Source organism: Barbus barbus (assembly GCF_936440315.1).
Source record: "Barbus barbus genome assembly, chromosome: 29".
NCBI lineage: Eukaryota > Metazoa > Chordata > Actinopteri > Cypriniformes > Cyprinidae > Barbus > Barbus barbus.
Genome location: NC_136757.1, coordinates 10,207,185 through 10,232,334, shown reverse-complemented (window position 1 = coordinate 10,232,334; position 25,150 = coordinate 10,207,185). Strand labels below are relative to the sequence as shown.

Here is a 25,150-nt window from a genome sequence, read left to right as displayed (position 1 = left end):
GCACGCCGGCTCGCTTCCCCCGTCTGCACGTCCTGAAGCGTATAAACAGCGCCCCAGCTCCGCCGACTACTATGTTCAGCAAAACATCCGAATAATCGAAAACCGGTTGGAGATTGTGTGGTGTGTTCTGCCGAATGTTCAGCAGTTCTTCCTTGGTGAAACTGATCGTGTTAGACAAACAAAAAACAGGAAAAACTAACAAAAACACTAAAAGAACTGAAGAGCCAAGCACAATGGCTGCCATGCGCTGCGCCATCTTGTTTCAACAGGCATTATTCAAATTCATTCAGAGTTAATATGGAAATTTCAATTCATTCTTCTTCAGAACGACCATGACTCTGTCTATGTCAACCTTCATTGGAATTTACTTTCAAGTTTTGGAGAAAATTAAAGACAAAGTCTGTCACAATACATTATGTCTTTGGTGTGCGTTTCCCAATAATATTGCCTTAAAAATGATCCAAAATCAATATTCGAGGAAGTACATAACCAACCAGTGTTCAAAACTATCGCCTTACTTTAGCCCGATTCACAACGGTTAGCTTATAATAATGTTTTCTAATTTGAGTGGTATGTGTAGCCTTTTGTGGGAAATTCAAGCATGGCACTGCGTCATTACGTCACGTCTGTAAACATAAAGAAGTTGTCCCAGCTAGTAGGCTATCACATGTGAGGATCCTGCCCGTGGCAGATCGTTTATAGCCTTTTCTCACAGCAGCTAGAATAATTAATGTATAATTTTGATGGCGGATTGTGATCCAGAATGGATGTGTTTATGAAACGCATATGAATGAAATGAAATTATATTTCAGTTTTAAATGTGCTTCTGATTACAGATATAATTTCTAAATAATGATTTCTAAAATAATTTCTTAATATGAAATTCGAATGGCATGACAATTAGATTAGACTGTACAGAAATAGAAATCTACACGCTAATACACACTATAGGCCTACTCAGTCACACAATGCTGATGAAGTTAATATTAATAATTTGAGATTTGGGTTGGGGGGGGGGGGGGGGGGGGGGTCGAGAAGGCTGAATCCACCTCATCCTCCCTCCATACCCTCTTGGGATCTGAGTCTGGTGCTTGGAGCACTTCAGCATGTCCCGTTTGAGCCCTTGCAATCAGTTGAGCCCTTGCAATCACCCCCCCCACACACACAAAAAAACCCGTCATCATGTACTCAAACTCAAATTGTTCCAAACCTGTCAGAATTTCTATCTTCAAGAGTTCAAGAGTTTTTATTTGTCACATACACAATTATACAGGGTATAACCAGCAGTGAAATGTAGGTCAGGTCCGCTCCAAGGACAGTGCAATTATCTTCTGTTTGGTTAAAAGGAAACTCAGACAGGTTTGGAACAATTTGAGTGTGAATAAATGGTGACAGAATTTTCATTTTTGGATGAACTATCCCGTAATTGTATTCCCATAAGACATAGGACCATTCCTATCACAACTGTATAATCATTCTCCTATTAGCTGAAAGAGGGCGCTATACAACAGCGAAAGCTTTACCTAAAGGTTGCTTGAGGTTGCCCAGTTTTTGTCACTGAAAATATAAACCATATAGTTAATATTTTACACAATAATATTTCTAGCATTAATAACACCGATACGATTATTATTTTAAATAACTTAAAAAAGAGAAACATCTCCTTTTAATTTGTAGGCTATTTACCACGAAATAGCTTACGCATATAGAAATATAATATAGAAATATAGAAATATTATTACTGGTCAGCGGTCCCTTTGAAATGTTCTTGGAACGTTGCACAGATGCATAAAACATAAGCTGTGGCACAGAAGTGCATCCAGGCCAGCGGCTCTCCGCCTCGCTTTGGCACAGACAGAGAGTTGGAGATGGTGCTGGTGGGTGTGTGCGGCGCGCGCGTTCATCACAGATCTGCGCGGAGCAAAGCTGGAGCTGCGCGTCACAACATACACAACTCTGCATGGCACCGACCTGTAATCATAGAGCCGCAAACCTGTTCTAGCGGATCTAGACTCATAATTCCTGGCTGAGGATACAGGTGCTTTCACAGACGCCAAATCATATCATCAGGTGGAAGCTGTGCAAAAAAGGGTTAGTTAATGAAAAATGTGGATCTACGCAAATATTTTAACTTATGTGCTGCTGCTTTTGGCAAGAGATGCAAGAGCTACGAGCAAGGTAAGATGTGTTTATATGTGTATTTTATTCTGAACAGCACACATACATTTTACACACAGCTTGCTAAATACAGTTTTGCAACAGTTAAGCATGATTGTATGATTGCATTTGCTTTGGTTCGATATCGTTTCGATTACTTGACAAGTGCATTTGTCATCTTATAACTAGAGTCATTTGTCTTTAGCATTGGCATGCCATTCGTTTGTTGCACATGGTGTTTTTGGAAGAGTTTAAGACTGGACTTCAACTCTCCAGCCAAACTACTAGAGCAGACAGCATTTTCTTGGTTTTGTAATAGCAATGAATATGAGTGTCTGTATTTGCAGAATTCGTGAGATTTTGAAATGAAGTTCATCTGGGGATTGTGAAATGGCATATCCTGTAATCAGCGTTAATGAGACGTGAAATTCCACGAGGTCAAATGTATAATGTTGATCTGTCCGGGAACACGAACGCTGTATTAAACCATTATACACTTCCGTTCAAAAGTTTGAGGTCAATAAGTGTTTATGTATTTAAAAAAAAAAAAAAAAAAATTCTTAAGCATCAGCATTAAACTGAAGAAAAACTGACAGTAAATATATTTTTGTTACAAAAATCTATTTTAAATAAATGCAGTTACTCTGACCTCTATCAAAGTAAAAAAAAAACAACAACAACAAAAAAACAGCACGACTGTTTACAGGATTGACCTGACTTATATTGAGCTTTGCCATAACAGGAATTACATTTTAAAATGTAATAAAATAGTAAACAAAATCAAATAAATGCAGCCTTGCTGAGCGAAACACAAAATTATATTATAAAATGATATTATATAGTGACAACAGTTTATTATGGTCCTTGAATTTGATTGGCCAAATGCCTTTCCATTTAGTCCAACAGCACTGGGATTTGCATCACTGGACTTGTACCTGTTCATAGCGTCCCAGATCGGAGTATGTGAGTGGTGCAACTGGACAGAAAAGCCCATATGGGAGATTGGGGGTTTTCACACTCAGTTTCACAGACAGATCACTCAGAATAAGTCAAACAACAGTTAACAAATCAGCTTTCTCACACAACCTCCCCTCCCAGAGCTGCAGGCAACATATTTTGGCACATATGTGCTGGCCTAAATGACTCCTGGCACTGCCAGAACATTCCAATCTTTAATCCTTGAGATGGCATTGCAATATAATTTAATTGGCATTTTAGACCCCTGACCTTACTGTAATTCCAGTCCAGCTTTGGACTAACACTGTGAGAACTGGCCACAATGCTAAGCAGCATGTTTTAATAGTTTACATGCACAATACACTGTAAAGTACCCGAACACGGTGTCGATTTTGTTCTGTTTGACCTTGTTTTAGACTCGGATGAGTGAGTTTATCAAACCTCAGCTGTGTTAACAGTGCATCTGATACAACCAGAGACAGATGTCCTTCAATAAAGTTTTTGGACAGACAGAAGCGCCGTCATTTCCTCAGAAAACCGTGACATTTGTTTCAAAATTGACCCTGATTGGGTGTGTGAGTGTGTTTTGGGCTCGATGCCTAGTATGGTAATTGGAGTCAAGTTCTGCTGGGGTTAAAAACAATATATGTCTGCTTACACAGCTGTAGCACTTAAGAGCAGCCCTGTCAGTCCCACAGAAACATGCCCTACCCTCTTATGGCTGGGTGTGAGTGTGAGTGTGTGTGTGTGTGTGTGTGTGTGAGTGAGAGAGGTCTTGACTCATTGTAATGATAGTCACCAACTCAGTAACCCTAACTAACTGTATAATGTTGTGAATTCTTTTAAATGTCTTTGTTGTTGGTTAAATGTGTGAAGAGGTGAGGAGGTTAAAACAGCATAGGGAGGGCCGTGATAACAAAACCTGTTACTAATGTGGCACAATTAACTGAAAATTTTGTGAAACCCTAAAAATCTGTTTATGAAAAAATCACAAACCAATGTGACATTTTTGTTTGTTTGTTTGTTGTTATTTAGGCATTCATTTGCCATCTGGGGTTTATTTAAAAAATTGTTTTTGATATAATAACTGATATGGTGTAAAACTCAAGTAAAAAGCTTTTTTTTTTTTTTGCACTTGAATACGTGTACAGTGTTATTGTTAACTAACACTAAATGAAAATAAACAATTTAAAATCACTTTCAAAGCTAAAATGAAATATAACATCTGAAATATATAATAATATAAAAATATAAATTTAAATTAAAATTAAAATATAAATTTGATGAAAAGCTAAAACCTAAAAAATAAGTTTAAGTTTAAGTATTAAAAATGACTAAAACGTAAATTCAAGCTAAATCAAAGTATTTAAAAAAATCGAATAAAAGTGACAAAAGCAGATAAGGAAATTACTAAAACTAAAATAAAAAAATGAATACTGAAAATACAAAGTAATATTTTGAAAGACTATAATTTTATATGAAAAAATACACATCTTAATCATTATTTTAATCAAAAATGAATAATAACTGAATATTTTAAAGATATATTTAAATATATATATATATATATATATATATATTAATATATAAAAAAATGTGCACAGACAGACAGATAGATAGACTCTATCTGTCTGTCTGTCTGTCTGTCTAAAAAATAATGCATTTGCATTTTAAATATATTATTTTATAATCAGGACAAAAAAGCATTAGGCCTATGTCAACAAGATACTTCGCAGTCACAAGATTAGATTTGCCATTGCAGTGATTTTCTTTAAAATACTACTTCAAAATAACAGATAAAATATACAATTATTAGCACAACATGCCAAAATTCTGGTCTTGGAAGTGATGCCTGGTAAGTTTAATACGGAGGCATGCATAAACAATCCCAGAGTTACCCATGAGAGATCATAAGAAGAAAAGAGAGCGAGAAAGATGGAGGGATGAGGAATGATAGGGTTGATGCTAAAAGAGAACAGAGGCATAGAAAGGTCAGCCGATGTGTTTTGTTAATATCAAACTCTATTGGTTGTAGTTTCATGGGACATTACCTCACACAATGAAATCAAAGACTGAGCAGTTCCTGTTTATAAAAATCTCGTAACACTTCTACCACAAGATTTAAACTAGGAGTAACCGGGAACATCTGCGTCCCATTTAATGCGTCACTGTAATGATGGCCATCATAGCTGAAGGGCTGTCATATTTTTATCCAGACCAGACAGTGAACCTCAGAATCCTGCAACAATGCCAGTCTTCTTTTATATAGACCTTTACATAAGACCTGCTCTTTGACCTCAGTGTGTTCAGTGAATGAACAGGAAATACACTGGTTGTGTGGTGAGCAAAATCTGGACTTTTAGTGGCCCTTCTGTTGGCAGCTACTGTCCATCCTGCACTACAATAACTCATGGCCTGCCACAGCAGATGATGTTTGGTTAATGTTTATTTGCCAGCGTGAACTATTTGCAGCAGCTTTGCATAAAACATTTGGCTTCTCGGCATTCGTTTTCAAGTGCTTTTGCACTCTGTTAAATCGTCAAATTAGTGTCATTTTTTTGACATTTTGTACTCCTTTTTTAGCTATAAAATGAATTTTGATGCAACATTCTGATTGGGTAAGCCATGTTCAAAGCCATTATACAATCTATATTAATGTCACAAGCTGTCTGGCAACCATAAACAGCATCCAGTTAGATTTATGGATTATGGGTGTGACTCAATCGGCGGCCTAGTTAGTCAGTGCACCGTCCAGGGAGTCAGACATTTCTAGGTCAGTACCATTTTCAAAACTGTTCCAGTTCGCTGAAACATTTGCTCCATAATGCATTGTAAAACCTAATGATCATCATATACTGAGGCATGATAAACAAAGCAAGTCATACAAATCATATCAAAACAAATCATGTGTTCTCTGTTACAGTATTGTTGATAATAAATAATAGTGATGTTTTAATGCACAAACATGTTCGTTTTGGAAACCGAGTCATCGATGTCCCAATGACCGGGCACTTTCCCGCTGGGTCGACGTACTTTTTGGGCCGGGCCTATACATCTTCTCATACATATATTTGTCTGATCGGCCCATAAAACTCTTAGCAGCCTATAGTTTTTTCTGCCTAAATAGTTGACGGCGCTGTGGTCTTTGCGGCTGTTTAATGTATTTGTCAAAAAAAGTCGGTTTAGGATTTTTTTCCCCCAGACAGACCAGCCCATGAGACATTTAATCAGCAGCTCATTGGTTATTTTCTTAATTGACATTGGGCTGACCCAATCACATCTCTAAACAACTCCCCAGTCGAGTCTGGGGTGTGCGACATACAGTATATCTTCTGCAATAATAGGGTAAGTGTTGTTGTAATGATGTGCGATCTGACATGATCAAGTAGGCTATATCATCAAATCACACACAGAGTGCACGCACGTTGATTTATTATTTATTTATTAAACTCAAAATTCTAGGCATTCTAAATTGTAGACGGCAAAAATGCTTCTGTATGCTTTTTATATTTATATAATAGAGTTAACTTCTATATCTATATCACACAAAGCATACCATTTTTCTGCAGATATCAGCATGAACATTTAATAATAATTTTATACAAGTTCAGTAAAGCAATAAGTGACTTACATTTTAGACTTATTGCTTGTTTTTGCTAAATTTTGCCAACGAAAATAGTTCCAAACAAAGATCACAGCACTGTCTCTGAGCAATGGACGGTGTACTTATTGAATGAATCAGCTTTTTGAACGAATCGGTTGAATAAATGATTCAGTGATTCACTCAACAGTCAAATGCTCTGTTCCTGAATGAATCGGTTGAATCTCAATGACTCACTCATTAATGGTCACTTTCTGTCACCAAAGTCTTTGCTGTCACCTACTAGCGGTTTTCATTTCACATTTTGACTATTTTCTTCATGTTTAAAATTATTTCAAATATCAGTATTCAACGTTTTATGTTAAAAACAACATTAGGCCTTTTTATGCATCTGTAACTGCAGTTTAAATGCATCCATGTCCCCTCTGAAATACATTAAACTGTGTCAATAAATACATCTAAATGTTTTCTTATGTTGGAATGAAAGACACTAAGTACCGGATGAAGTGCTTCTTATTCTTACCCAAAAATACAAAATGGAAGAAAGAGTTCAAACTGAACACAATCTTGCTACTAAAGCTGTATATATATATATATATATATATATATATATATTTGCTTCTTTTCCATTTTGCATTTACTTTTACTTTTACTTTCAATACTCAAGTACGTTTAAGATTTTTAAAAATACTTTTCGTACTTAAGTACAATAAATATCATATACTTTAAGACTTTTACTCAAGTAATATTCTAAACGAAGACTTCAACTTCTACCAAAGTAATTTTTTGGTAAGATACCTGTACTTTTACTTGAGTATGGCTTTCGGGTACTTTATACACCACTGCATGTCACGTTGCGTCTGGAGCAAGGAGCGAGGAGACACGGAGATATCCAATTCAGAGTTTTATTTAAATTCCAACAACACGGAACATGGCGCTTGGGGGATGGACGAACAATACAGGACATGGGAGACACAGGGCTTAAGAACACTAGGAAATCAACGAGGAACAGGTGTGGACAAATCAAACAGGGCTGGAGACAAATGAACTAATGATGACAGGAACAGGAAGGCAAAATAGAGACACGGGAGGAGGGGGAAACAAGACACAGGACTGACATTATGCCCCCCTCCGGAAGGCGTGTCCTCACGCCATACCATCTAATGGGGAGGGGGGGTGGGCGCTTTGGAGGCCTCCAGAGCGGTAACCCTTTCTCCCTCAATCACACAGGCACACACAAGATGGATGTCATAACTATATAGGCCTATAGTTTTAGGATTCATCAGTGTGGATTATAGTTTTATTATATTAATAAATTACACTTTTTTAGAAGTTTTTAATGTGTCAACTCTCACTCTTTCCTACCTATTATTATATGGGTTTAGTGCTTTTATGGAATAGGAGCTGGTATACATATTCAAGAGCGTGCAAAGATGGGTAGTATTTTGATCGTATGTAGTGGGCCGGTCTGGGCCAAAATGCCAGGGCCGATTTTTTTTTTTTTGTCCCAGTCCAACCCTGCTAGTGGATAAAACCCTTTTTGGTGCCCGCACCACACTGAACTGGGTGTAGAAACAGCTAATTTACTTGGCAAAAGAGGTGGCTATGCTGAACTATTAGTTATAATGTAACTCTAAATATTGGTGGTTTGAATTAAATTGCTGTTGCTCTCATCTTATAAAAGCAAAAAGCTTTGCATCATGTCCTCGAACACCCCTTGACCGTGGTAACAATGCATTAATAAATACATTAGATTATGTTTTGGTATCTTAAAATGAGGAGAGCGGCAGATAATTCATTGTGTAAAAGAAGTGCACTTCTTTTTACTGAATGATGAATACTGAATGGGCACTTGTAGTGTACTTCAAATCTTAAAAGTATATTTAAAACTATACATGCAATAACATAATATTAATAAAAGGTCTTAAGTTTACACGTTCATGTTTCTCAGCACACTTATGCCTTAATGTAATAATGTGTTTTAATAATATTTTCTCATGTTGTAAAGAAGTACACTTATTGATATATTGACTAAAAGGGTGTTATTTGATATTTCAGTTAAAGTTAATATATTTTAAATGTTCTACATTGCAACTTCATCATTACAAATGTGCATTTACAAATATATTTAAATTTAGATGACATACACGTCTGTTTTGTTGACCGTGAACCATCTGCTTGACTTCCTCAGCCAGAACGTCTCGCATCTCTTGGCTGGGCTGAGATTGATAGCAAGAAGAGTTAGAGCTTCAGAGAGAGCTGTGACACATAAACAGGCTCAGCTGGAATGTAGCTGTGTGTCCCCAAAATCAACAAGTGCTCATTTAGCTAGTTTGGGCCCAATTGACACGTCTGTCCTAATGGCATGTGTCTGTCTGTGTGTGTCCTGCTGGAGACTCTAGTTGCATCTTCATATGTAGATCCGTTATTTTGTCTCAGTCTAAATGAGAAAGTGTCTTCAAGGCTGTGATAAACTGCAGTTTGGTTCAATTATAGTTTTTTTTTAACCGCTTACACACATTTTCAAAACTATGCCTCTTTTTTTCTAAAGTTTTTTTTGCTATGAACTGTTAGATATTATATAATATATATTATATATATTAGTCTTGGTATGCTTGTGTCGAGTTCTTTGCCATATCCTTCATTCATTATGTCATTGTGTTGACAAAAAATATGCCAAAAGACTCCATACAGAGACAGCAAGATTTAAATTTCATATTAATTTGTATATATGTATATGTGTGTGTGTATATATATATCCATGAAATAAATTGATACTTTAATTCTGAAAGGATGCATTACATTGTAGTAAAGCCATTTATAATGCAAAAAAAAACATCAATCCACAGACCTCCTCGAGTACCTATGGACCCCAAATTGACCCTGGATTTTTTTTTCTTATTATTTTTATATGTTTAGCAGGATAATGAAGGCACTTGATATGAACCATGACCCTGGTGCACATCAAAGAGATGTATCTTTGTAACCTCAGAATGCTCTAGACAGTTTCACATGTTTCTTTTAGTGTGGGATCATCTTTAATTCTTGCCATAAACTTGCTTTAGTGTTGTTTCAAAGCCTTAGATTAAAGGAAGAAGATGAGCCGGCCATTGACAACACCTCATTGAAAGAGAGATCAGACTCATAACCTGAACTGCTTCACCAGGCATGAGGTTATTGGGTTAAGAGGCTTTTCAGGAAAGCGGCCAATGTTGACAACTGCTTCTGCCAAGTATTTTTGGAAAAACAACTATCTTATCTCAGGATAGCAGCTCATTCCCTGTTTGGTCAGTTGTGAGGTACACTGCTACAGTCAGACCAAATGTTCAAGTAGCAGGTTTAGATAACAAATGTGTTTGTTTGCATGACCTGTAACTGTTGGAACACCATTTATTTAGTTAATCTAAATCTATATGACAACCTTCATTCAGCCCAGATAATTTTGTGGTCCATTTTGCATTGAGATTGAACTTTACTAAATACTGTCTCTCACTGAATGGTGCAAATATATATATATAATGCATATATGCATGTATTAGAGAGTATTTAGGACTTTATAGCTTGTATTATCTAGCTTTAGAGTGCATACAAAGAACTGAGTATGCCTTGATGCCTGATGCACACACACCAAAATGACCATAACACACTCTTTCATTATGGTTAACAAGGGCTCTTATTGTCAAAGCCAACTATGCTTTAGACACTGAGTGTGTGTGTGAATATGTTTACAAGTGTTACAGGACTTTTCACCTAATTAACTCACTTGAACAATGGAAGCTATTCTGGGGTCATTTCAAGAGGATGAAATGTGTTTTTGAGAAGTTGGGCAAATTACTATCAGACTAAATATTTTTTATGTCCCCTATCAGTCTGAGCTTACACAAAATAACAGCAGAGCTTTATTAAATCTTTATTAAATCACTTCAAGCTGATAGTCACTCAGTTTTTGTGGCACCCCGTGTGCATTATTGTGTGGTTGTCATGGAACTACATGATTAAAGTCTCCAGAAGGACTTGGACTTTAAGCCATGATAAGATTTTCGATCCAAGCAGTCAATTAGCTAACTGGTTTGCCTTTGAATTTTAACTGTATTGAGTATAGAGTTGAGATTGAGAACTACATTGGCAGAGGGTTTCAGCTTATAAGTAATTTACAACTACTTAATTTGTTAAATCTAAATGCAGTGCAATGCTAAATTACTGGTAAAACACCTGTAAAATCAATACATACATACATATGATATATATATATACTGTATAAAAAATTTGTGAAAATACGGCACTATGCACCGTACTCTTTTGTCACTTAATACTTAATATTTGGTCTTCTTTTAATTTTTTAATTTACATTTATCACCAGCAGGACAAAACAAACGTTTCAGCTCAAGGCCTTCTTCTTTAAAACGTTAAAGGAAGACTGTTTTTGTGAGCTCAGCTCTTGGTTTCATGTTAATATCGAAAATATGTCATCTTATGCTGTTATTATAGCATTTATAATTTTACTTTATTTTATTTTATTACACACAAAATAACAATGCCAGCAAATGATTTACCACCTTTTTTCTTACTTTTAATTTACTTACCTTTTAGTGGGTATTCTGTATTATTCCTCCTTTCAGTGTTTTTGGTGGTGTTTTGGTTCTTTTTTTTTTTTGGATGCCATTTTAGCCACAGTCGGAGGCCCTTTAAGAAGCATAATTTATCATTTTGTCCCAGATATCGTTTCATTAATTTGACAATTACTAATAAAGTACATATTTAATGTACAAGCCTTTGTTTTGAAATATATGTTATAATTTCTTCCAGGGATACTTATAAGACAACATAAAAAAAGGAAAAGAAATTCAAATCGCCTCATTCACAACCTTTGGACATGATGACCTTATATAGTTCAGGACAATCTTGCAGCACGTAACAACAAACATGTGTTTAGGAAAGCACTGTGGTGTCTTTATTTGCTATTTAGTGTTTTGAGAGTGGAAAAACCCCAAAAGGTCCTTTTACCCTGGGGAGCCTTTAGCCTCACTGTACCCGACTACGTGGCAGCTGCGAGATCAGACAAATGGATGTCTCAAAGACGGAGCGGATCTTATAATGAAGAATTTTTGAAATGCTGAAATATTTCACAGCCTGTAAGCATTTCCACATGTGCCGTAGCTGGGCATTTATAGAGCCCTTTAAATCTCAGTACAGACAGATGACAGGCCTGAGCTCTTTGGGCAAACAGTCAGAGAGCAAAAGGGCCACTGTTAGATGGAGAGGCGGAGCCACATGTCAATCAAATACAGTAAGTTGTAGTGTTTCAACTGTTATGCAGGGTCATACTGTCTTTATGTATTAATGCCAACCAGAAAGGAAAGTAAATGCATTAAAGCCATCCTTGAGATTGTAGTGGTCTTAAAGGGAGAGTTCACCCATGGTTTACTCACCCACATGTCATTCCAAACCAATTTTGGACCCCATTGACTTTCAAAAACATATGAAACATTGAGAATATCAAATTTTTTGTTCCACAGATGAAAGAAAGTCATACAGTTTTACAACAACACGAGTGTGAGTAAATGACAAAATTATTCATATTTAGGTGTTGCAAAGTCTGCAATTTTTCCGCAGAATAGTACTTTCAGGGGATCGCCCCTGAAAAGCGATTGGGCGGGTTTTGCTGTGAAAACCTGGCAAGCTTCTGTCAATCTGTAGAGTAGAGGCTTATGCCATGCTAATTCATATTAATGAGCCAAGCAAATAACGTTTTATAACTTTTTAGATGCGCTCCTGTTTTCCGTACATACTCAACAGCAGCAAGTTGTTTTGTGAGTCAGAGAAAAAAAACAGCACATCTGTGCATCATTTACTACGTCTTTCTCAATCGTATGCCGTCATTGCGCATTCGCCCGTTCTGTGGATTCTACCCCTGTGGCTCCACATAGTCTTTTCACTTTTACTGCTACTGTTCATGAAGCTGGATTTATTAGTGCTGTCAGTGTCAGGTAGCTATTACGAAAGCAGCTTTTTGAAGTACATGTGGCCGACATCTTGGAGAGTACGGCACCATATATGGACAACCTCCATATTCAACAACACCTGGCTTTTATGAAGCCTCATATCAGTTCAATTATTGCTTTATGGCTCAAGTAGTACTCTGTAAATGATATTCACATGTAACCCACTGGATGTCATGCGAGGCTGTTATTGAGAAATGAGAGTTGTTCTGTCAAACTGTGAGGTGCTGCAGGATGTGGTTTAAAAACAAGTTGTTTATGAGAGGTGGTGTAAATTCACTCATGTCCCATCGCTGGGCTGACTTTATGGGAATCTCAAGCCCCAGGCTGTCTTCAAAGCCAGTGCCATGGTAAAACTAGCGCTAACTGACAACAGATGCATGCATGAGAGAGAGAGAGAGAGAGAGAGAGAGAGAAAAGAGTCTTTTTCTGTGTCTTCTCCAAAGGTAGCGGTCTTGATTCATAAAATGCAGATACTAGATAGATTTTTGTGCACTTGTGTAACTTGGAACTAGAGATAAGATTTAAAATGGATGTAAAATGGCATATATCCATCAAGTAAAAGTGCGTGTGAAAGTAGGGAGTTCAAATTGTGGACAAATGTTATAGGGCCTGGTAAAGTTTCACTGCAGTGGGTTCCTCATGGGCCACAGTGTAACGGCTGATCACTTCCAGAGCATCAGGGCTCAAGCCGACAGGCAAATTCTGTTACGCTCTTCAAGGTAAATTAGCAGCTTTTCGCTTGGTCATGTACTAAAGTGTAGAGAGGCTTTAAACTGATGATTTAAGAGGGACATGAAAGGGTTAAACTCTTGTTTTTTTCCCAATTGCACCACATGTCATTCCACTGTCACTTGAAGGATTTAGTTTGATCTTCATGTTCAGGCTGGATATGATCAGAAATAGGCCTACTTCATATAATATATATTATACGTCACATAAATCCATATACAATGCAAATTAAAATACCATATGAGTATGACAATGATTTAAAATTCATTCAAATTTGAAAGTGTGGGGTCAGTAAGACTTGATTATTTTATTAAGCAAGGAAAAATTTAATTGATCAAAGGTGACAGTAAAGTCTCTTACATAGTTACAAAAGATTTCTATATCAAATAAATGTTCTTTTTATATTTCTATTCATCAAAGAATCCTAAAAACAGTGAACTAAGCAGCACATTTTAACATTGATAATAATAATAATAATAATAAGAAATGTTCTTGATTTCTGAAGGTTCATGTGAAAATGTGAAAGAAAATCTACTATGTCATCACAGGAATAAATTGCATTTTTAAAAGTGTTACAATAGGGAAACAGTTATTTTAAATTGTAACAATATTTTTACAATACTACTGTTTTTACTGTTTTAGTTTCTGATTGAATCAATGCCTTGGTGAACATAAGAAACTTATTTCAAAAACATAAAAAAACTTACCGACCCCAAACCTTTGAATGGTAGTGTATAAATCATCACTTTGCCACAAACGTTATTCGAAAGCATGTTTTATATTTTTTCATATATATATGTTCTTTTGACCTTCTCACATTCTGTCTCTGTCAGATTTTCGGTGAGCCGGAGCCAGTCAGGATGATATCTGAGGGTTCAGACTGCCGTTGTAAGTGTGTGATGCGGCCGTTGAGCATTGAGGCTTGCCACAGGCTCCGTGACGGAAGCTTGCGAGTGGATGATTTTTACACGGTGGAGACGGTCAGCTCAGGCTCCGACTGTAAATGTTCCTGCACGGCTCCTCCCTCCTCACTCAACCCATGTGAGAATGAATGGAGAACAGAAAAACTCAGGAAACAAGCTCCTGAACTACTTAAGGTAAAAATTGACATTTTCTTCAGGTCAGGAACTTGGGACTTTGAGAGGAAAGCTTTCCTTTACAAGAATGCTCCAGTTAAGTGACACCAACAGAATCTAAATCGAGGTCCTGAAGTTTTTATAAAAGCACTAAAATATGTATTTTGGATAGTAGCACATCAACAAATCTGTAAAATGTATAACTACAACTCGTTTTAGTTATTGTAGTAGACCAAAATGTATTTCTTTAAACTGTATTTAGACACACATTAGTAACACAATAACAAAAATTGCTAAATTATTTAAATACATTTAACATAAAGCAGTGCATATTTAGTTTGAATCGTTGAGGTTGACCATTAACATTTTATGAAGTTTAAATTTTATTAACAAAACTGCTTTATGGAAAAAGCTACTTCCTACAACAGACAACAGTATATTTGGAATATTCACTTTGACATTTTGACAGCCTGAAGCTGTTGTGGTGTAACGCATTTTATAAGAGTTTCAGACCTGAATTTAGCATTTTTAAAGGGGATAGTGAACCCAAAAATGAAAATTACCCCATGATTTACTCACACTCAAGCCATCTTAGGTGTATATGACTTTCTTCTTTCAGACTAATACAATCGTATACAATAAAAATGTCATGACTCTTCCAAGCTTTATATTGGCAGTGAATGGTTGTTTATATTCAATAGTCCAATAGAAGTCCAAAAAAGTGCATCCATCAATCATAAAAAGTGCTCCACAGCAGGGGCGTGCACAGACATTTTGAGGGGCAGGGGCTCAAGTGGAAAAAAGGGCACTTCTCATATTAATTTAATTAGTTTCTAAACAAAACGCTAAATATATTAGGGGTGTGCGATATTGACAAAACACATATCAATATTTTCTGGGATTTTATCGATAACGATAATTAGACAATATTTTGCTGAGTGTGTTATTGTGCTGATATCTTAAGGACTACCGTGGACAGCTGACTCCTAAAGTTTTTGATATTCTGTGGTGATCAGTTCACAGCAGTGGTAGAAATTAATATTTTCCAATAAGTTTAAATTAATTTTTTACCTTTTATGGGCATTTTTACCTTTAGGGAAAGCTTTGCGCAAACAGAAACACACACGCATACATATATACATAGGCCTATATTCACTTTCTCTCGAGGAAGAAAAAGGGCAGGTGCTCCAGCCCCCTTTTATGTCTATTATGTCTTTTATGTGCACGTGCCTGCTCCACAGGCATCTGTGGGGTTAATCGATGCATTTGTGTAATAAAAATAAACATATTTAAAACTTTAGAAACCGTAATCTTTATCTTCCGCTAACTGTCATATGCAGGTGAGAGTGGCAGAGAGAGTGGCATTCCAGCAGATGACATAGAACATAGTCTTGCTAGAACCAAGTTTTCAGCAAAGAAAACTAGTCTCCTCTTGGCTTATATTGAACTCCTCTGACATTTTTCTTTACAAATCCTAATTTTTGTACTTCTAATTCATGACCAGCATTTTGTTTTGCGCTCTCCTCTGTACTTACGCGTTCGTCACCATCGTACGTCATCTGCTGGAACGCCACTCTGTTGTGAATGTGCGTACAATAGTTAGTGGAAGCTAGAGATTAGGGTTTATAAAGTTTTAAATATGGATATTTTTCTTACAAAAACACATTGATTCATTTCAGGATGTCTTCATCATTGTTCAGGCCTTACTTTGACATCTTTATAAAGACGTTCAGGATTTAATCTGGCATCAGGCCATACTTTGACATGTTGATATATTAATATGGCCTGGATTAGGTTTTTTAAAGTTGTTCATGTCTTAATTTTCCAATTTTAAGATGTTCAGAGTTTAATTAAATTTTTGTTCTTAATTTGGCATTTTTGAAGATGTTTAGACTGTGCTTTGACATTTTTATGGATGTTCAGGCCTGAATTTCTACAGTGTTTATCAAAAGTTGCCAAATTTAAGATAACCTCTCTACTGAGAATAAAAATGATTTTATCTTAATGGAAAGCATGGCACAGATGTTCTTGATTACTACAGAAAATCATTTTGCCACTCAAAAGCTAAAGACTAACAAAAAACACTCTTGACACAATTTTTTTGTTTATTTTTCCAAACCGAAAAAGGCCAAACTTATTTTCTGTGGTAATCAGCAGCATACAGCAGATAATGCCCACAGAGCCTAACCCAAAACACACACATGACAGCTAAAGAAAGAGTATCAACGAATATCTAGTGTTCATCCTACACACTCTGATGGCAAGAAAACACGCCAATCTTTTTATCCAAAGCTAAATTCTGGTGCAATATACAATAGCCATTAAATGCAAGCGTAAATGCAGTGTGTTTTCATATCGAATTTCATATTGGCTCAAAAAATCATTCTTTATTATTATTCTGTGTTTGTGTCCAGCTCCATTCCATGGTGGATCTGCTGGAAGGAACATTGTACAGTATGGATCTGATGAAGGTCCATGCCTACATGAACAAGGTTCTGGCTCAGATGAACACACTAGAAGAGGTAACCATCTGACTTATCAGATTTGAATGTGAAACATCAATTAAGCTTCAGCTGACATAAGAATGACACTATTCTGTGATCTCTTCACAGACCATAAAGACAAACCTTACCAGGGAGAATGAGTTTGTGAGGGACAGTGTAGTAAATCTGTCCAATCAGCTGAAGCGCTACGAGAACTACTCTGACATCATGGTGAGCATCAAGAAAGAGATCTCCAGCCTGGGACTACAGCTGTTACAGAAAGACGCCGCCTCTGACAGTAAAGCACAGGTAAAACGCACTTTCTCCAATACAATGGCACACACACAAATGCACAAAATCAGTCTTGTAATTAAAACTGTATGATTCCAGGGCACAGAGAGTAAAAAGTCCAAGGAGGTCATAAAACCACCCAACAAGAAACCCCCAGCTGTCAAACCTCCACCAAAACAGCCTAAAGAGAAACCCGTCAAGCCCAAGAAAGAGACTCCTGCCAAAGCATCAAAACCTGCGAAGCCAGACCCCACCAGCAAAACCAAGCCCTTAGTGCACCAGGCGGGAGTTATCAGGGGGATCACATACTACAAAGCGTCCCAGACAGACGACTCTGAGTCACAGTCTGCAGGGAGAGGAGAGAGAGGTATGGTGACCGTGCACATCACATCTGTGTTCAATTAATGCTTTCTGAAAACCACCTCAGTGTAGAGCCTATAGCAATTGGGTTGATACCAACTGTGGGTGATAAAATAGGTGAAACACTTCTATATTCTTGAATATCATGGAGACTTGAGGCAACAACTCACAACACATTAAGATGACTTTTGCCCAGTTTTTTGATCCGACTGACATTTTGGAGAAGTTGACACTAGTTGCTGAAAGTCAGAGCCAGTCTATAGATTGAGTTGACAGATTACATAGAAAATCACGTAGTGTATGTATGATGGTATGATGATTAGTCCAAGTTGAATCCAAAGCATAAGACTGATTAGCCCTTGGCTAACTGCTAGTTGGTTAGACTCATACTTCATACACTGTCTAAACATAGTAAATTAAGTTACACAAAGTTCACACGACTGGCCCCAGAACACCCTAGCAACCTCCTTGTGTTGTCTTATTAACAACCCAAAACAACTTTTTACCACCCAGTAACACCCAAGCAACCACCAAGAACACTTTAGCAAAATACCTCAAGGCTGGAATACACTACACGACTTTTAAAATCTGACCAGATTTTTTTTTTTTAAATTGTATTTATGGGCTTTTTTATACCTTTAATGGACAGGACCGTAGAGAGCAGACAAGAAGGGTGGCGAGAGGGGAGCAGGATCAACAAAGGACCCTGAGATAGGAATTGAACTCGGGTCATCGTGAGCACAGTTGCACAATATTCCAGTGCGCTAACCACAAGGCTATTGATGCCAACCTGACTAGATTTTAAAACGCTGGACATCATACATGTGTCATAGAGGAAACTGGCCATTATACACTACACGACTGAGAATCACACACTACCAGACTTTAAAGTTGTTCCGATCACAACAAACTCGCACTGAAATCATAATATAAAACATGTTTGAAATCCAATGACTGGAATGGATCTAAGCCTTAAGATAAAAAAAAAAAATCGTAATCTATGACCATCATAAACTACATGCTTTTCTATGGAATCTGTCGGCTTATAGATATTCGTTCACTGAGACAATCATGTAGGAAAGCAGAAAGAAAGTGGAAGAAAGACAAACTGCAAATATCTTTTAATATATTCAAAAACTGTTTATCGTTATACCAGAGAGCTGTTAAGAAAGCCAAGTCTCTCTATTTTTCTAATTTGATCGAGAAACATCATCAAACTCCTAGAGTTCTATTTTCTGTTATAAATTCGGTACTAAATCCTTCTGTACAGACTTTCCAAAATCCTACCAGTGCGTTATGTGAAGATTTCTTGAATCATTTTGGGGACAAAATTACTAATCCGAGAGCTCAAATACAAGTGATCAATGATGAAATGATGACGTTAATGAGTCCATCAACTTTTGGACAACTTTTAATTCTATCTCCCTGCAATCTTTAAAGGAAGTAATCACAAAACTAAAACCCTCCCCAAGCCCCCATGATATTATACACCCTCGCTACTTGAAGCAAATAATTAATATTGTAGGATCAGGGCTTGTATCTCTACTCAATAAATGTCTGCAATCAGGGTTCATCTCTGATAGTAAAAAAAAAATGGCCACAGTCACCCCTGTGCTAAAGAAACCCTCACTGGATGCTTCTATTTTAGCAAATTTTCGGCCTGTTTCTGTTCTACCTTTCTTCTCTAAGGTGATGGAAAAAATTGTCTCTTTACAACTCCAGTCGTTTTTAACTAATAATCACATCTATGAGACTTTTCAATCAGGCTTTAAATCACTGCATAGTACTGAAACTGCCCTTGTAAGAGTTCTTAATGATATTCTAATGGCTACTGATTCTGGTGATTCTGTCATTTTAGTTATGCTGGACCTGTCTTCAGCCTTCGACACTGTTGATCATGCAATTCTCATCTCTCGCTTGGAGTCTTATGTGGGTCTGGGAGGGGCGGTTTTAAATTGGTTCAAATATTTCCTAACAAATAGAAATTTCTCAGTTAAAATAGGAAATTTCACTTCCTCTTTACGCAAGCTAACCTGTGGTGTACCTCAGGGGTCTGTTTTTGCACCTACTCTCTTTTCTCTCTATCTACTTCCCTTGGGGTCCATCTTTAGGAAACACAGCGTTTCTTTCCATTGTTATGCTGATGATATGCAAATCTATCTGTCTTTGACCACGGAAAAAAGCATGTTCTTAATAGTTTATCAGCGTGTCTGGATGACGTAAAATCATGGCTCTCAAAAAATTTCCTTTTTCTAAATTCAGATAAATCGGAAGTTATTGTTTTTGGCCCCTCTGAAACTACAAAATATACCTAATCTTGAGTTCTTAAATTTTGCTATTTCATCCCAAGTGCGAAATCTGGGAGTGGAAATCGACAACGGCTTGAAATTTGACAGAAAAATCAGCTCTGTAGTAGGCTCTAGTTTTTTTTTTTATCTTCGCTCTCTCTCTAAAATTAAAACCTTTCTTTCTAACGCCTCTTTAGAGGTTGCTATCCATGCCTTTATTACATCTCGGCTGGATTACTGCAACTCTCTATATTATGGTGTTTCAAAGACTCAAATTTCCAGTTTACAAGTCGTTCAAAATGCAGCAGCTAGATTCCTGAAGGGATGTAAAAAATTTGATCATGTTACACCCCTTCTGAGATCTCTACATTGGTTACCTGTTCAGTATAGAATTGAATATAAAATTCTATTACTTGTCTACAAACCTTTAAATAATCTTGCACCATCTTATCTGACGGACTTACTCCACCCGTACACTCCTAAGCGAGGACTTAGATCGGGAAACAAATTCCTCCTTTAGATTCCCAGAACCCGCTTGAAAAAAAAGGGAAATAGAGCCTTTGAAGTGGCTGGCCCCACTCTCTGGAATAATCTCCCGACCCAAATTAAAATGGCTTCCACTTTCTCTGAGTTTAAATCTGTTTAATCTGTTTAAATCTGTAATCTGTTTGTCTCTGCTTTTAACATGTAATTTATCCTGTTTTTATTGTTATTGATTGTGTTTCTTTCTTGTGTATCTATATTGTAATTATTGTACAGCATTTTTTTTTTTTTAGAAATCACCACTCACATTTTCTCCAAAAAAGAGTTTAAAATTTGTATTCGGTTTCTATTTTTTTTTTTTTTGTACCATAGTCCATGCTATTTATATAATGTTTTTGAGGACAGGTTGTTTGCACCTGTAGTTCTTTTATGACCCCTTGATTTAAAATGCGCACCTTATGACTAATAAAACCTTTCAAGAGGTACAAGAGCAGAAAGTCAAGAGAAGCATTTTATTGTTTATATTTCACGAGCCTCTTGTAAGCGAGACTGGATCTCCGACATATCCGCTATAAAATTCCTCCACAATTCCTCTCCTCTTATATTTTATTTCTCATTAAAATCCTTAATTTTGAACACCAGAATAGCCCATGGTTAGGAAAAGGTGGTTCCCTTCCCTTCTCATAAATCTGGACCTGAAATCTACAGAATAGTGGATCCATAAATTCCTCTCGGGTAATAAATGTATCCCCTGAGAGGCAATAACTTGAGTTATTTTAGTGAAATGCTGCTCTGTATTTCTTATTTCATCAACAGTATCAGCAAGAACTTTCCTCTGGGATGAAATCATTCCCATTGCTTTCCAGAACAAAATATAAAACCGTGACATGCAGGGAAGAGAAAATAATCATAAGTTTGCTGAGGTGTCCAAAACTATTACAGTACTGGCCCTGTGTCCTTGAATGACAGATAGCAGTGATGGAGTGTATATGAATATCTGATGTACTTATGTCCTGTGCTCATGTCCACATGTTTAATGTTCCAGACGCTCCCACAGTGCAGGAAGAGGAGGCTCAGATTAGGGTCTCTCTGCTGACATTGTCTTGCGGAGATCTGTTGTACATGGCATGAGATGAAATGGGCTCAGTGTAGGAATGTCGAATCCAAGCGTTGCAGGCAGAGACTGGGTTACAATGCAGGAAGTTTCTTCGAGTGCAACATCTCATTAATAATTCTTTTGATGTGAGGAATCTGAAATGCTCGGGGTGAAACTTCAGGCCAAGAGTTGTAATCTGCCTTTCAAACCCTCCCTGGCTTTCTCCTTATGCTCTTTTCAGAAAAAACCAACACTGGCCACCTAACCGAGGATAAAAGAGGCTCCGAGCTGGTTTTGGAAGAGTCTGAAATAACGTTGACTGTGCCGCCAATCACAACCACTACGCTTGTGTCTGTGACAACAACAAGCACCACACTAGCAACCACCAGTGAAGTGCCCATCATGAATTCAACTCTGTCCACACCAGCAGCAGAGAAACCAATAGGCAGTGGAGGAAAGACACACTTGCATAAAGCGGGTACGATTTATTCATTTATTTTATTTGTGTGAGAGATATACAGTTGAAGTCAAAAGTTTACATACACCTTTCAGAATCTGCAAAATGTTAATTATTTTACCAAAATAAGAGGGATCATACAAAATGCATGTTATTGTTTATTTAGTACTGACCTGAATAAGATATTTCACATAAAAGATGTTTACATATAGTCCACAAGAGAAAATAATAGTTAAATTTATAAAAATGACCCCGTTCAAAAGTTTGCATACACTTGATTCTTAATACTGTGTTGTTACCTGAATGATATAATATTACAAAAGAGTACTATTTTAAATAATTGATGTTCTTTTGAACTTTCAGTAACACTTTATTTAAAGCCTTTATGTATAATGCACTATAAATGTAGTTTAAATGTATTAATTATGCATTGTAATGCACCTTATAATGCATTTTACAATCGCATGAATAATTGTGACCACAGTTAATACATTATAACACTTATTAATAGAGTAAAATTACTGAACCTAAACATGGCAGCCTGATAAAAATGCTCATTTTAGATGACAATTTCAGATGGCACTTAGAGGCTTTTGCATTTATTTCTTTGAATAGGTAAATCTTTAGACTGTGAGGGCACATTGGCATCAGTGGAGATGCCAGAGAAGCATCACAGCTATGGACGGAATGAAGGAGCCTGGATGAAAGACCCAGTGGCCAAAGACAACAAGATCTACGTTACCAACTACTACTACGGCAATAACCTGGTGGAGTTCCGCAACCTGGAGAATTTCAAACAAGGTAAAAACAGCAAAACAAAGAGAGGCAAATTTACTAAAGATTTCTCACATTTATATGGTTCTTGTTTACTAACCATGCACAAACCAGTTCAAGGCTCTAAAGGCACTGAAAAATCACTGTACCATAAGTATTTAAAATGTTTTTAATGTAAATTAGATTATAACTATATCAAATAGAGATTTTAAGATTAAATTTAAATTGTATTATTTTTTTTATTTTTTTTTTATTATAATATATACATATTCGTTTTTATTCAAATGAAGATTCAATTATGGAGAAGAGTGCTATAATCAAACCCAGCATTCAAAATTAACCTGTAATATGGAGAATTGCACTGCAAAAATGGCATTCAGAGCAAATTTTATTAATAATTTGCATAATTTCTTTAGTGAATCAGGTGTTAAAACAATGCAAATTGCAAATAAAAAACTATCAGCGAACACAATTCATTCTTGGTAAATTCCCTCAACTATGGAGATGAGAATATTGCTCCATAATGGAATGTGTAGCTAATATAAGTTATACATGCATAAAGTGTAACAAACTGAATCATAAACATGATCTTTTGAATGTCTTCGTCAATGATAGGTCGCTGGAGTAACCTCTACAAGCTTCCCTACAACTGGATAGGAACAGGCCATGTGGTCTACAACGGTGCCTTCTATTACAACAGAGCCTTCACCAAAAACGTCATCAAATATGACTTGCGCATGCGCTTCGTGGCAGCTTGGACTCAGCTTCATGATGCCGTGTATGAGGACACCACACCCTGGAAATGGCGAGGACATTCAGACATCGATTTTGCAGTAGACGAGAGCGGCCTCTGGGTGATCTACCCTGCTCTGGATTACGACTACTCACAACACGAAGTCATTGTCATCAGCAAGCTGGATCCAAGCGACCTGTCCATGAAGAAGGAGACGACATGGAGGACTGGACTGAAGCGCAACTCGTATGGAAACTGCTTCATCGTGTGTGGAGTGCTGTACACCGTTGATGTCTACAACCAGAAAGAGGGCGAAATTTCATACGCCTACGATACGCACACGAACACGGAGGCCGCTCCACATTTGCCGTTCACTAATGAGTACGCTTTTGTGACCCAAGTGGACTACAATCCCAAAGATAAGGTACTCTATGCCTGGGACAATGGCCATCAGATGACCTACAATATTCACTTTGTGGGCCAGTGAAGTTCTGTCTAAAATCTGATTGCATAGGGAAATACATCAATTATGGGAGCACATTGCTTTCTTTATCGGTTTGGTGATTAAGGATGAAGTGTTAAACCATGGAAGCGGAAAAAAATATAAAAAGGTTAATGTGATTACTCCTTACAGAATTGTGACTTTTCTCTCAAAAATTGTGCATGTGCGTGCGGTCAGGTGTCTTAAAAAAAGTCTAGATGTTGATTCTGAATTTCATGGAAAAAGACAGAATCGTGAGATATAAAGTCAAAATTGCAAGAATGAAACTTAGAATTCCAAGAAAAAAAAGTTAAAAACACAAGGATGTAAACTACTGCAAAAAGTACTGCAAAAAACATAATTATGATATAGGTCGCAATTATCTTTTTTTATTGAGTGGCAGAAATAAGCTTCCACAAAAATGAGTCCACATGATTTGGGAATATATTTTTACCCTCAACTATAAACAGTCTCGTTTTTATGTAGTTAATAACCAGGCCCCAACCTTTACTACTGTAAAAAAAAAAAATGGTACAGTTAAGAATCTTGAACAAACATACAGTGGAACCTGAATGGTTTTGCACAGCTTTATGCAGTAATCCTACATTCAAGATTTGCAAAACATGTAGTAATATCATTTAACAGCAACACAATATCAATTTGGGGGGGATGGGATTTTGAATTTTATGTACATTTCATTATTTTAGCTATTAATTTTGTAAAATATTACATTCTCATTGTAAATATTTCCAAGAATAACTTGTTACAATATTCCTATTATAAACCTCAGATTTATCATCCCCAGCTATTTAATATTATAGTCACGGTTACTTATGATTACTCCTGGATGAGTTGCAGTGTTTTGTATGTTGCATTTATGTGTAAAATTTCACATTTTGTGTAAAATAGTTCAAATAAACTTACTCTAAAATAATTTGCAGTGTATTTCCTAATGCACGGTGTAATGTTTTACATTCTGTACTTCACTATGTGGTATATAATACAATGTGCAGCTTTACTTTAGCCCGATTCACAACGGTTAGTTTATAATAATGTTTTGTAATTTGAGTGGTACGGGTAGGTTTTCGAGGGAGATTCGAGCATGGCACTGCGTCATTACATCACATCTGTAAACATAAAGAAGTTGTGTCCCAGCTATTAGACTATGTCGCATGTGAGGAT

General features: G+C 36.7%; 1 protein-coding gene across 1 annotated transcript; it reads left to right on the top strand.

Annotated features, from left to right (window-relative positions):
* Nucleotides 1–1,850: 1,850 nt before the first annotated feature.
* Nucleotides 1,851–24,900, top strand: LOC306849219 (olfactomedin-like protein 2A). The gene is made up of 8 exons (XM_079384102.1): nt 1,851–2,178; nt 14,280–14,543; nt 16,937–17,044; nt 17,135–17,314; nt 17,396–17,663; nt 21,765–22,001; nt 22,596–22,781; nt 23,370–24,900. Exons 1-8 carry the CDS (start codon nt 2,107–2,109, stop codon nt 23,972–23,974), a joined length of 1,920 nt encoding a protein of 639 aa, XP_079240228.1. The 5' UTR covers nt 1,851–2,106; the 3' UTR covers nt 23,975–24,900.
* Nucleotides 24,901–25,150: the final 250 nt, after the last annotated feature.